Here is a 14613-nt window from a genome sequence, read left to right as displayed (position 1 = left end):
AGGATGTCTAAGACAGGGTGCAGATGTTCTCAAGAGGGAGAGGGGCCAGCAGGAGGTCATTGTACACAGTAGAAGGAAAAAGGTTGAGATCCTGAAGGGAGATTACAGACAGTTAGGCAGGAATTTAAAAAGGAGGTCCTCGAGACTAGTAATATCTGAATTACTCCCGGTTGTACGAGCTAGTGAGGACAGGATTAGGAGGATAGAACAGATGAATGCATGGTGGAAGAGCTGGTGTATGGGAGAAGGATTCACATTTTTGGATCATTGGAAACTGTTTTGGGGTAGAAATGACCTGTGCAAGAAGGACGGATTGCACCTAAATTGGAAGGGGACTAATAAACTGGCAGACAGATTTGCCAGAGCTGCTCGGGAGGATTTAGGTGGACGGATGGGACCCAGGGAGATAGTGAGGAAAGATTTCAATCTGAGACTGATACAGTTGAGAACAAAGGTGAGTCAAACAGTCAGGGCAGGCAGGGACAAAGCAGAGAACAAAGTAGGACTGATAAGTTAAACTGCATTTCTTTCAATGCAAGAGGCCTAACAGTGAAGGCAGATGAACTCAAAGCATGGTTAGGAACATGGGACTGGGATATCATAGCAATTACAGAAACGTGGCTCAGGGATGGACAGGACTGGCAGCTTGAGGTTCCAAATAAAAATGAATACAGGGAGGACAGAAAGAGAAGCAAGACAGCAGGGAGAGTGGCATTTTTGATAAGGGATAGCATTACAGCTGCACTGAGGAGGATATTCCCAGAAATACATCCAGAGAAAGTATTTGGGTGGAGTGGAGAAGTAAGAAAGGGATGATCGCCTTATTGGGATTGTATTATAGACCCCCTAATAGTCAGAGGAAAACTGAGAAACAGATTTGTAAGGAGATCTCAGTTATCTGTAAGAATAATAGCGTGGTTATGGTCGGGGATTTTAAGTTTCCAAACATAGACTGGGACTGCCACAGTATTAAGGGTTTAGATGGAATGTGGTTTATTAAGTGTGTACAGGAAAATTTTCTGATTCAATATGCGCATACACCTACTGGAGAAGGTGCAAAACTTGACCTACTCTTGGGAAATAAAGCAGGGCAAGTGACTGAGGTTTCAGTGGGGGAGCACTTGGGGGCCAGTGACCATAATTCTATTAGTTTTAAAATAGTGATGGAAAAGGATAGACCAGATTCAAAAGATGAAGTTCTAAATTGGAGGAAGGCTAACTTTGATGGAATTGGGCAAGAACTTTCAAAATCTGATTGGGGGCAGATGTTTGCAGGTAAAGGGATGGTTGGAAAATGGGAAGCCTTCAGAAATGAGATAATGAGAGTCCAGAGACACTATATTACTGTTAGGGTGAAAGGAAAGGCTGGTAGGTGTAGGGAATGCTGGATGATGAAAGAAATTGAGGGTTTGGTTCAGAAAAAGAAGGAAGCATATGTCAGGTGTAGACAAGATACATGGAATAAATCCTTACAGTATAGAGGCAGGAGGATTCCACTTAAGAGGGAAATCAGGAGGGCACAAATGGAGCATGAGGTAGCTTTGGCAAATAGAATAAGGTGAATCCAAAGGGTTTTTACAAATATGTTAAGGACAAAAGAGTAACTGGGAGAGAATAGGGCCCCTCAAAGGTCGGCAACTTATAGAGATTTATAAAATCGTGAGGGGCATGGATTAGACAAATAAGACAAAATCTCTTCCCTGGGGTGGGGGAGGCCAGAATTAGAGGACAAAGGTTTAGGGTGAGAGGAGAAAGACATAAAACGGACCTAAGGAGCACCTTTTTCATGCAGAGGGTGGTACGTGTATGGAAGGAGCTGCCAGAGGAAGTGGTGGAGGCTAGTATAATTATAACATTTCAAAGTCATCTGGATGGGTATATGAATAGGAAGGGTTTGGCGGGATATGGGCCGGGTGCTGGCAGGAGGGACTAGATTGGGTTGGGATGTCTGGTCAGCATGGACGAGTTGGATCGAATGGTCTGTTTCTGTGCTGTACATCTCTATGACTCTAGGTGTACCCCAGAACTCTGTGAGTAGCTAGGGAAGTGATTGCTGGGCCTCTTGCTGAGATATTTGTATCATTGATAGTCACAGGTGAGGTGCTGGAAGACTAGAGTTTCGCTAACGTGGCGTCACTGTTTAAGAAAGGTGGTAAGGACAAGCCAGGGAACTATAGACCAGTGAGCCTGACATCGGTGGTGGGCAAATTGTTGGAGGGAATCCTGAGGGACAGGATGTGCATGTATTTGGAAAGGCAAGGACAGATTAGGGATCGTCAACATGGCTTTGTGGTGGGAAATCATGTCTCACAAATTTGATTGAGTCTCTTGAAGAAGTAACAAAGAGGATTGATGAGGGCAGAGTGGTAGATATGATCTATATGGACTTTTGTAAGGCGCTCGACAAGGTTCCACATGGGAGACTGGTGAGCAAGGTTAGGTCTCATGAAATACAGGGAGAACTCGCCATTTGGACACAGAACTGGCTCAAAGGTAGAAGACAGAGGGTGATGGTGGAGGATCGGTGCTGGGTCCACTACTTTTTGTCATTTATATAAATGATGTGGATGTGAGCATAAGAGGTACAGTTAGTAAGTTTGCTGAGGACACCAAAATTGGAGGTGTAATGGACAGCAAAGAAGGTTACCTCAGATTACAATGGGATCTTGATCAGAGGGGTCAATGGACTGAGAAGTGGCAGATGGAGATTAATTTAGATAAATGTGAGGTGCTGCATTTTGGGAAAGCAAATCTTAGCAAGACTTATACACTTAATGGTAAGGTCCTAGAGAGTTTTGCTGAACAAAGAGACCTTGGAGTGCAGGTTCATAGCTCCTTGAAAGTGGAGTCGCAGGTAGATAGGATAGTAAAGAAAGCGTTTGGTATGCTTTCCTTTATTGGTCAGTATTGAGTACAGGAGTTGGGAAGTCATGTTGCGGCTGTACAGGACATTGGTTAGGCCACTGTTGGAGTATTGCATGCAATTCTGATCTCCTTCCTATTGGAAATATGTTGTGAAACTTGAAAGGGTTCAGAAAAGATTTACAAGGATGTTGCCAGGGTTGGAGGATTTGAACTATAGGGAGAGGTTGAATAGGCTGGGGCTGTTTGCCCTGGTGCATCGGAGGCTGAGGGGTGACCTTATAGAGGTTTATAAAATCATGAGGGGCATCGGTACGATAAATAGACAAAGTCTTTTCCCTGGAGTGGGGGAGTCCAGAACTAGAGGGCATAGGTTTACGGTGAGAGGGGAAAGATATAATAGAGACCTGGGGGGCAACTGTTTCATGCAGAGGGTGGTACGTGTATGGAATGAGCTGCCAGAGGAAGTGGTGGAGGCTAGAATAATTGCAACATTTAAAAGGCATCTGGATGGGAATATGAATAGAAAGGGTTTGGAGGGATATGGGCCAGGTGCTGGCAGGTGGGACTAGATTGGGTTGACATATCTGTCGACATGGACGAGTTGGACCGAAGGGTCTGTTTCCGTGCTGTACATCTGTCTGATTCTATCACTCTTACCTATTCTTAAATCCAGCTCCTGCCTTACATCGACAGCATCACTAATTTTCTGATCAGGTTCTACCAGATTCTCACAGGCTTGTCTGATTGCGCGAGGTGTAATCTCAGAAAATCGAGCTCGCAGCACTTGTATATTCGGCTTTACTGCCAAGGAAAAGACAAGAAATTCTGAGCAACATGCAACAAGACAATAACCTTTTTTAAAAAGAAAACCAGGAGAAAATCATAGCTTCATGCACTCTCAGACTTTGCTAGATGCCAGCATGCCAGAATTTCCCAACAGAGGTCAGCAGTTGATTTCTCATCACCTCAGCGGCACTTTAACATTAACTGCTGTGCTATCCTAGCTAACATCAACATGCTAACATTCTGACATGTAGCCCTCAGGGCTACACCAAATAATGCTACACTCACTAGACTATAGCTGGGCTCCTTAATACAATCACTTCATCAGTTATTTTCTAAATAAATGCTGAGAGATCTGGCACAGATCAGACATTACCACATTATACCACACTGTTCCATTGCCAGGAGCTTCTAGTCTCAACATAGCCAATATGTCCTCATTCTTCATTGTGTTGGTTAGTTTAGGGTAGGGCTGGCAGAGGTCAGAATGTTGTCCACTTTCAAATACAACTGGCCGACAGAGATCCAAAGATCCTGAGCTAAAGAGCAAATGTTCTTTCCACTCACCACCCAAAATCAAAACATTACATATAAAATCTTAGTAATTACTGAAAGGCACAATTCACATGGCTAATGCTGTGTATGCCAATGTACACGTACCTGCTTTACACACATGAATGATTTCAAATCCAATGTTTTCCCCTTCACGATCACAGTCAGTCCAAAGGATCAGGGCCTGACATTTCCTCACCTCTCGTTCCAGAGTTCTCTATAAAAAAAACAGAAGCCAAAAATCAACTGCAACATGATTAATTCTTGGTAAAAGAACATCTTTTCATTTACAGATTCAATATTTGAAATTTATATTTTTTATTCATTTTTCTGGTCATGAAAGTGATAATCCAGCTTGAATAAAGCACTTCTTTCTTTCAAATATTTCTCATGAAACACTGCTACAGCAGATGCAGCATCTCAGATACAATGCAAAACACACTCTACACTGTCCCATCAAGAACTCCAAACCTATGTACAGCATAGATCAGATGCAGAGAAAACATGTGCAGCATATGTGCAACATAAATGATCCTGAGCCTTCCTATAACATTATACCTTAATATCCACATAGCGTTCTGGGCAGTACTTCTCCACCTCAGCATCAAAGAGAGTCACAGGATTACAACTGTGCCTATAGATATTAAAAATAAAAGCTTCAATGAGCAACATCCAGACTACCCAACACACATTCTTGAAATCTTTCTGAATTCTGTTTAAAACAAGGATAGAATGATTCTTAGATTCTTCTGAAATTGAGTGAATAAATAAAATTCCCATTATATTTTCTATATATAATGTTCAAACTAGATCAGTTTAGATTGGCACGTAGTTTACAACTTTTATACTGTTCATCCGATCAGTGGATTATGAAAACAGGCTACACATTTATCCAATGCTGCATCAACCCTCTCTCTGGCTGTTGACTGAAGTTGGAAATTAAATGAGTTTTAGCATGAATTTATATTTGAATAAAAACTTACCATTTCTGAAATGGTGATTTGAACTCCAACTCAAGGAGGTGACCTGAGACAGAGGTCATTACTATAGCAACATTCTGTATTTATGGTGGTAAGAAAAGGGAGAGAAAGAGGAAAACTCAAGTAAGCTTTACATATATTTTTGTGTTTTCATTTTAAGTTTTTTCTGGCTCATTCTTGCACAGAGACAATGAAAGAAAAAATACTTTTTCACTTACTTGCTTACGAAAGATAATGAGATTATCATCATGACTTTATCATCATGATTACAAACTCAGCTGAAACAGGAACTGATAATAGCAAGGTGTCTTGTTTCCCTCCATCAGTGGATTAGGCTTTTGAATCTGGCCTTATGGAGCAATACTATTTCGACAAAGAAGTGCACTACACTTCTCATGATAATTTCTTTGAGTAAAGCAGGCATTTGTTTTAAAAACATTCTACTTGCAATTCACAGAACTGTAACACTTCCCTCTCCCTATTCTACTTTTGCCTGTCAAGAGACCATCCCTAATTTTCACAACTTAAGTGCTTGGGAAGGTCAGTTTTATGGTGCCTTTTCTTTTCAACAGTACACTTAAATAACAAAAATGTGAGTTTGCTAGTGGTCTTTCTATTGCCCAAAACCCTCATTTTGAAGAGTTTTCAGGAATTATTACACTCAAAGGGGAGCAGCATACTGAATGTTCAACTATGTGCAAGTGGCAAGCATTAATTGGAAATTCATTTGTGCCCCTATAAATTGGCATGGATTGAAACTGTGGAACTTAGATGAAGAGGCGTGCACATAATATGCAACTCTTGCAGAAAACATTAGTAAGTATTAAGGTTGGCACAAGTTTGATCTTTCATCATTTGGCTTTCGGGTGTATAACAGTACAGACTGTAAGACACTCACTACATGTGACACATTCGTAATGCCTACCAAACTTCAGCATGAGGAGCAATTTGGAAATGGTGTGGCAGAAATAGTTGAAGCAATTCACCACATACAAATCCCATCAAGTCACCCTGTAACTCCTTCGTGTCTGATCAGTCAAATTGTGAGGCATGACAGCAATCTCTCAAATCCTACCTCTCATAACAGATAGCACAGTGAGAAAAGAAGGGATGAGACAAAAGAAAATTCAGTTAAAGTTCTTTTAAGAAAATTTTATGATTCTGAAGACATACCTGACCAATCAGATGATAGTCATACTCATAGATTTTGTTGAATTTTGAAAGTCCTTCTCTCTAGTTGAAGTATAAACAAGAGGATTATGAGAAACAGTATTGGTAAATTCACTTAAACTGAAGTTAAACTATACCAAAGTATCAAAGCACAGTGCTGGACTTGCCCACACACACTGGAGTATCTCCTGGGCCAGATGAGAATTGCCCATACTTTCCTTGCTGCTCTATGATAAATGTTTTATGATAGACTTTGGTAAGTTTTCCCAACAATTTTGTACAAGTGAATGACCAATGGAATATGGTATTTCCATGGTGCAAGACTAGTCAATCAAAACTATAACATGCGAATAATGCCCTGTTTACATCACTTCATTCAACCACAAAAGCTGATCGCCCAACTATGCAAAATCTCCAAGATAATGAATTGACACATCAAACTCCTATGTCAATAGCACTTGAACCATTTCAACTAACTTAAAATACATACAGTTGAATGAACAGACCACTTTGAATATGGGGAATAAATCAACTAGCCAAATCAACAAGCAGTGAATGAGACTTCAATACTTGCTGGAGAAACATCCTCTGGGGGCAGCAAAAATGTAACAGCTTCAGCTTTAAGGGAAAAAATATATGTAATGGGAGTTACTGAAGTGGAGGCCAAACAACATTTTTAAAGCTCAAATCCTTGGAACTCTCTTGTTCAAAAGGTGGTGGAAACAAATTCCTTGAAAATTTAAGGCAATGGTGAGGGTAAGATTATAAAGGACAGATGGGAATGTGGAGTCACCAGATCAGCCATGATCTTATTGAGCAAAGGAGCAGGCTCTAGAACAAAATGACCGAGTCATAATGTCATATGTATAAAGGTTCGTTACAATGTCATGGTTTTTGTACCATATTCTCTCTTCGTAAAGCTCAGGATCAGGTATGCATGTTTAACCACGTTCTCAATCTTCCCTGACACTTTCAACTTTTGAGTGCACATCGACCCCCAGATCTCTCTATTTCGCACCCCTTTGTAATTGCACTCTTTTATCATTTTATTGCTCAACACTCACCTAATCATAATATTTCCAACTTCTGTGCTTTCTAAAAATTTGGAAATTGTATCTGATATTGAGAAAGTGTGTAAAGTACGAGCAGGTAGGGAAAGAGTTATGTTTTGGGTTGTGTGAGACAAAGGCTCAAGTGGCGTGACTTGGATCAGATAAGAACTTGCAGTAAACAATGAGGTACTGGAGGCAAGGGGAGTGGGTTAATGAGGTGAAAAAGCATTCATTATGTGAAGCCAGTTAACAAGCTTAATAACGTTCATTGTATAATATCAGATGGCTTAATCTTTACTGTTGATGCTTGCTGATTTTAACGGTCACCCAATCAATATAGATATTGCCATTTTTGGAAGCTGCTCCCTGTAAGTGACTATATATTCCTTATGAATCTGCTGTTCCAGAGAAGACCGAGAACTCATGTCTCTGTGCACATCGGCGATCATGCTCTTTCCCTCCAGAGCCCGGAGGGAAGATGAAGGAGGTCAAGCCATACTGAGTCTCTGACTGTTTGCTTTGACTGATGCGGGGTTAGGGAAACAGGACAACAATATAACAAAGTCTAAGTCATTAATATATATTAGTGGCCTTTGTACCAACCCATGGGATACCCTTTCCTCTTGCCTGAAAGCTACTGTACAATGTTACTCTGTTTCTTGTCACCCAGTCATTTTTTTCCCTTTATGTGTCACTCAATGGGTTTTAACCTGTTGTCAAGCCAATTAAGGAGTTCATAATCACATGCCTCTTGGAAGATCAAGTACACCAGATGTACTGCATTATCCTCATCTACAACAAAAACAGAAATTGCTCAAAAAATTCAGGAGGTCTGGCAGCATCTGTGGAGAGAAGCAAAATTAACGTTTCAGATCCAGTGACTCTTTGGTGGTAGATGCCATTACCAAACAAATATTCCTTATCCTCTCTTGTCAGCCTTCCACAGGGACTGTTCCCTCCAGGACTTCCATCCAATTCTCCTTGAACATCTCCCCACAACCCCATGGCACCTTCCCATGCAATCACAGAAGGTGTAACACCTGCTCATTTTCTTTCTTCACTCTTCACTATCCAAGGCCCCAAACACACTTTCCGGGTGAAGCAGGAATATACTTGCACTTCACTCAATCTAGTCTAGTCTATTCACAGGTCACAATGGGAAGACAAAGGGCAGACCAGGCAACTGTTTTGCAGAACACCCATGTTCTGTCCCCAAAAATGACCCTGACCTTCCAATTGCCTGCCATTTCAACATACCAGTGTGTTCCTCAGCCAACATCTCTGTCTTGGGCTTGCTGCAGTGCTCCAGCAAAACTCAGCACAGGCTAAAAGAACTCCTCCTCAGTTTCTGCTTGGAAATTCTGCAGCTTTCTGGGCTCAATGTTGAGTTCAATAATTTTACAGCCTGAGTAATTTATGCCATAAATAAAGTACAACAGTGATGTGTATACCCCCTGCAGTACACCCATATCTTTTACCACAACCCCCGTACACCAGGCCTTATTATCACATGGAAAAAATGATGACTGCAGATGCTGGTGATCAGAGTCGAAAAGTGTGGCACTGGAAAAGCAGAGCAGGTCAGGCAGCATCTGAGGAGCAAGAGATTTCAATAGGGTGGTATCGAGCTGGAGGGTTGGATCTGGTATAAGGTGGGGAGCGGAGAGATGAGGAAACTGGTACATTTTATCATCATATGGACTACTATCACAAACAACTCATTGTCCACATTAGCAGTTATCCATTCTCTCAGACTGACCTTTACCCATTCTTTAAGTCTGCCCAACAGTTCTTCTCTCTCTCTCTCTCTGAACTCCGTCTCCACGTATCGTTTATTCCTTCCCCTCCCCCAACCTCTCGTTTTCAACATATATGTCAACCTTTATCTAGCTATAATCAGTTCTGATGAAAAGACAATTGATTCAAAAGGTTAACGGTGCTTTCTCTCCACGGAAGCAGAGCTTTTCCAGCAATTTTGGTTTTTGTTTCTGATTTCCAGTATCCGCAGTTCTTTGGTTTTTTTTGTTTAGTTTTTACTCTCACCTAACCTCTCCATATCCTCATAAAGCTCAATTAAATTAATTAAACACAATCTACCTTAACAAATTTGGTCAAGTGACTTTTAATGCTGTCACAGATTACCTTTTCTAAAGGCATCCCCTCCATTCAGGCTAAGTGAATTGCTGAATTTATCTTTATACTCTTCCTGAACAAGAGTGCATCATAGTCCCAGCTATGGTAATACTGGACAATGATAACTCTCTAGCACGTTGTACGTGGGATGTGGGCGCATAGGGAACATACCCACATGCACACGTGCACACATAAATTTGCGGGGTGAATTTGTACTTGCAGAATTACATTTTATTTTGCTCAAAAACGGCAGGAATCCATGTAAGATTCTGTTAATCCCTTTTTTAGATTAGAATCAGTCTGAACATTGGAGCACAGACAGCTTTACCAAGGGCACCTCACACCTTCAATGCATTGTCTGGGCCAACATTGCATCTATTTTTAAGTTCACTTCAGAATGTAACGTTAAGGAAGTTCAGGGATTTACATATGAAAGAATTGAAACCAACACACCCATTCTAAAAGATGAGACACTTAAACAATCCAGGTCTTTTTCAATATATAATTTCAGTTACATCACTGTAAACGTTTGCTATAAATTCTGTGTCCTTCAATCTTATTCTCCACAACTACCTGATGAAGGAGCAGCGCTCCAAAAACTAGTACTTCTGAATAAACCTGTTGGGCTGTAACCTGGTTTTGTGTAATTTTTCACTTTGTACACCCCAGTCCAACACCAGCACCTCCAAAATATATAATATTAATCAGCCTTTACCAACCATCTCTGAACCTGAATAGATTCCCCAATTAGTAAGTAACTCATACAGGCAAATTGTAAATAAATCTCACAACCCAGCTGCAGTAATCAGTTTAATATTTTTTATTCTTTTATTAAGTATGGGTACAATTTCTAACTTATTTAGAGCATATAGACCAATTATTTTTACTAACAATTACTAACTTTAAAAAGACAAAAGGACTAACACCTCTTAATTTACGCAAGTAGAGCGGATAAACATCCCATCAGAAGTAGCAGCTAGCATTTAGCACGTTTTAACCAATCTCCTGTTTCCCAAGACAGAAGCCCTTCAAACCTGTGTATGCTGGATAAAAAAATATAACACGATACCAATAGAATTTTAAAATATGTAAGAACTATGTATGAGGGGCTCTTGCACAAACTGTATTTCGGGATTCTATTGCTCAAAATTGTGCTCTGATTGCTGAATAAAATCTATTTTCACCACTCATTGATTTCAGTTGTTATTTGAACACGATCCCACAACTCTAACCATTATCTCATTAAAACCAGACCATTGTCCACATACAGTTTTGCTTGCCATTTTTCATGCAAATTTACACGACTCAAATTAGCCATCCTCTGGTCAAGTTTCTTTTTACTTGTTAGTTGTTCTTTTTGTTACAACACAGAGGTGAACCCCTCTGTTAACTAAACCAAACACCCAGAAAAGCTCACCTCGCCTCATAATCTGTTAAAATATGAGTGACAGAGAACTTCCAAAAGCCACTGTTCAAAGAAAATAACATCAATTTTTTTTTAACTAAAGTGAACATTAAACAAGTATTCACAACTCTAAGCACCCCATTCTCTTAACTACTTATGATCTGCCTCCAACTCTATCACAATATGCTGTTCCAATAAGATACTTAATAAAATTACAACAACTTAATTTCAAAACCATACAGTCTCTGAGTTCTTCTGTGTCTTCACTTTTCCAGTTGCAGATCTTCTTGGGTCGTCTTCCTTCTTGTTATTGTCAGTATGTTTCACATGAAAGGGAATCTTTGATGGAAAGTGTTTTCTAATTTCTTTGAGAGCAACATACAAGATGGGTAATTAGCTCTTCAGTTTCTCTCTCCGCAGCAGTTGCTCTCTGACCAATTTTCAAAATGGATGTCGGTTGCTCACTGAGCTGAAAGGCTAGTTTTCAGACATTACATCACCACACTAGGTAACACCATCAGTGAGTCTCCAAATGAAGCTCATTGATGATGTTACCTTCATCTGGAGGCTCACTGATGGTGATGAAACGTCTGAAAACTAATCTTCCAGCTCAGTGAGCAAACATGCATCCAGAACCTCAACCTGAGCTACAAATCTTCCCAAAATGCTAGTTTTCAAAATGTCCACATTCTTATATCCCCAACATCGGATCGCCTCATTGAATTTATTGTTTTGCCAACATCAAACCAAACTCGATTGGGTTTTTCAAATTGTCGTCAAAACAGGAACCAAAACTCAGGTAATCCATTTCACAGCCAAATGTTACATATTTTCAATTTTCCAGTACACTTTGGTACTGCCATCAGGTGCTTGTAAACTCTCAGTTCAGGACAGCATTCTCTCGCTCTTAAATGCACAATACACGCTTTAAGCTTTATAACATTTTCCATAGATTTATCATAAGTCAGAGGTTAATTGTAATTATCCTCTATATGTTCCCCTGCAGAGATCTTAATCGATCTATTTCCCAGAACCAGATGCAACAATTCATCTTGTTATCACCATATTCCCATACTGTTAGCTGTGTCTGCCACTCATTAAATTTACTACATTTTGTGCATTAATGTACAAATATAATAAGCCTAATTTAGATTTAAATTCATCCTTCTTGCTCTAATTCTACCTAATCTATAATAATCCGTCTGTTTGGATTATTCAGTTTAAGGGCACATTTGTTGGGGAATAGTTCCCTGGTGTACAGAAATATGTGAGGCATTTAGAAAATGGGAGTGTTTGGTGCATGTGCAAATACCAAATACTGTATAACAATGGCAGTAGCAGTGAAGTGAGAGCATTCCTGGAAAACACATGTAGGAGGTTGAGAGAGCCAAATAGTTTCTGGAAGATTTGGAAGAGGATTGATAAGAGTGTTGGGATGTCATGGGACGAATGACATGACACAAAATTAAGACCAGCATTTATACTGTGCTTTTCACAACAACCAAAACCACTTTTTCAGCCTTTAAGCATGTTTTAAGAGTAGTAATAATCTCAGAAATGTAGCAGCTAAATTTTGCAAAGCATCCTCCCACAGTAATAATCAGCAGATACATTGTTTTCGTAATGATAAATATTGGCCAGGTCACCAGGATTAATTTAATTTACCTACTGCCCTTCGAAATAGTGCTATGGAATCTTTTATAAATACATCCATCAGTTAAACAGATAAAGTCTCCATTTAATACCAAACATAAAAGACAACATGAAACTCTCAACAGTGCAGACTCCTTCAGTATTGTCAGCCTTGATTTATCACCTCGACAAATGAGACTCAGAGTCAAGGATACTACCAACTTAGTCATGATATGGAGGCGGAATGGGGTGAACAAAGTTGAAAATCACACAACACCAAGTTATAGTCCAACAGGTTTATTTGGAAGCACTAGCTTTCAGAGCACTGCTCCTTCATCAGCTGGCTGTGGGGCAGAGTCATAAGACACAGAATTTATGGCAAAAGATTACAGTGTCATGCGACTGAAATTATATATTGAACAAACCTAGATTTTTGTGAAGTCTTCCATATTTTAGAATGGGTTGCAGGTTTCGGTTCATTAATATGTAAAGCCCAAACTTCTTTTAAGTCACATTTTCAAGATAGCTTAAGGTATAACTTAAGCGCAGACAATGCATTAACAGTGTGAGAGTCTGTCTGTAACCCAATCTTGAATCAGACTGGTTCTATTTCCAAAGTAGGAATTCATAAAATGCTACATGGATTGACTGCCTGCAAATTATATGCTTTTTAAGCAAAACAGAATGTGTCTGCAAATTCAGCACACAACAATTACCAGACAGGGAACACTTCAGCTGTCAGGGACATTCGGCCTTGGTTACCATCCTCCAAGACGGACTTCGGTATATGCAACAATGCAGAATGGCCAAGCAGAGGCTTGTAGCCAAGTGCGGTACCCAGGAGGATGGCCTCAACCGGGACCTTGGGTTCATGTCACACTACAGGTAACCCCTATTACACAATATACTCACACATACACACACTCACACAGACCCTCTCTCATACACCCTCTCACAGGCTTATACTTTGTTATACTCACGCACATACGCACACACACACACTCTCATGCACGCGCACACACATTTGCATAATTGTATTGACAGAGACATTCAATTTTGCTCAAAAAGCATACAATCTGCAGGCAGTCAATCCATGCTACATTTTGTAAAATCTTACTTTGAAAATAGAACCAGTCTGACTCAAGATTGGGATACAGACAGACTCTAATCTTGCACTTTTAATTGTTTGACCTGAGATATCATTTTTTAAAAAAACTATAAGCTATCTTGAGAATGTGATTTAGAAGTAGTTCTGGGATTTACATATTAATGAACTGAAACCTGCAACCCATTCTAAAATATGGAAGACTTAACAGCAATCTAGGTTTGTTTGATATATTGTTTCAGTTGGATGCCACTGTAATCTTTTGCTCTAAATTCTGTGTCTAATGATTCTGATCCACAGCTACCTGATGTGGGAGCTGCACTCTGAAAGCTCCCAAATAAACCTGTTGGACTATAAGCTGGTGTTGTGTGATTTTTAACTATGACCAACTTAATCAGAATTGACATTTTGGTGAGCACGAGAAGAATGAACAGCATAGGAGAGCAGATGAGGTGATGGAATTGGTGAAATATAGCAAAATGGCAGGGACAATTATTTAATATTAATTATTCAGAATTAAAAATCACAACACCAGGTTATAGTCCAACAGGTTTAATTGGAAGCACTAGCTTTAGGAGTGCTGCTCCTTCATCAGGTGGTTGTGGAGTACACACTTGTAAGACACAGAATTTATAGCAAAAGTTTAGCGTGATGTAACTGAGAATGTAATTTTTAAAAAACGTTTTGCGATTTACATATGAAAGAAGTGAAACTAACATGGTAATTCTAACAAACAACTAAAGTATTTTTCAACATATAATTTCAGTTACATCACACTGTAAACTTTTACTATAAATTCTGTCTTACAACTGTGTACTCCACAACCACCTGATGAAGGAGCAGCATTCCAAAAGCTAGTGCTTCCAATTAAACCTGTTGGACTATAACCTGGTGTTGGCTGATTTTTAACTTTGTACACCCCAGTTCAACACCAGC

At 39.8% G+C, this 14613-nt stretch overlaps 1 protein-coding gene across 1 annotated transcript in view; it reads right to left on the bottom strand.

The window, feature by feature from the left end:
• Positions 1 to 14613, bottom strand: part of top3a (DNA topoisomerase III alpha) — a 43351-nt gene that overhangs the window by 27860 nt on the left and 878 nt on the right. Inside the window, exons 2-6 of the mRNA XM_043711628.2 lie at positions 6354 to 6413; positions 5184 to 5257; positions 4759 to 4834; positions 4309 to 4417; positions 3523 to 3666 (exon numbers count right to left, since the gene is read on the bottom strand). Of these exons, the coding sequence (XP_043567563.2) occupies positions 3523 to 3666; positions 4309 to 4417; positions 4759 to 4834; positions 5184 to 5257; positions 6354 to 6413 (463 nt within the window). The remainder of the gene's footprint in view (positions 1 to 3522; positions 3667 to 4308; positions 4418 to 4758; positions 4835 to 5183; positions 5258 to 6353; positions 6414 to 14613) is intronic.

This window comes from Chiloscyllium plagiosum, unplaced genomic scaffold (assembly GCF_037043375.1).
Source record: "Chiloscyllium plagiosum isolate Xiang-an unplaced genomic scaffold, Cpla_swu_hap1 HiC_scaffold_20, whole genome shotgun sequence".
NCBI lineage: Eukaryota > Metazoa > Chordata > Chondrichthyes > Orectolobiformes > Hemiscylliidae > Chiloscyllium > Chiloscyllium plagiosum.
Note: the sequence above shows the minus strand (reverse complement) of the source record. Positions and strands in the feature narration are given on the sequence as shown.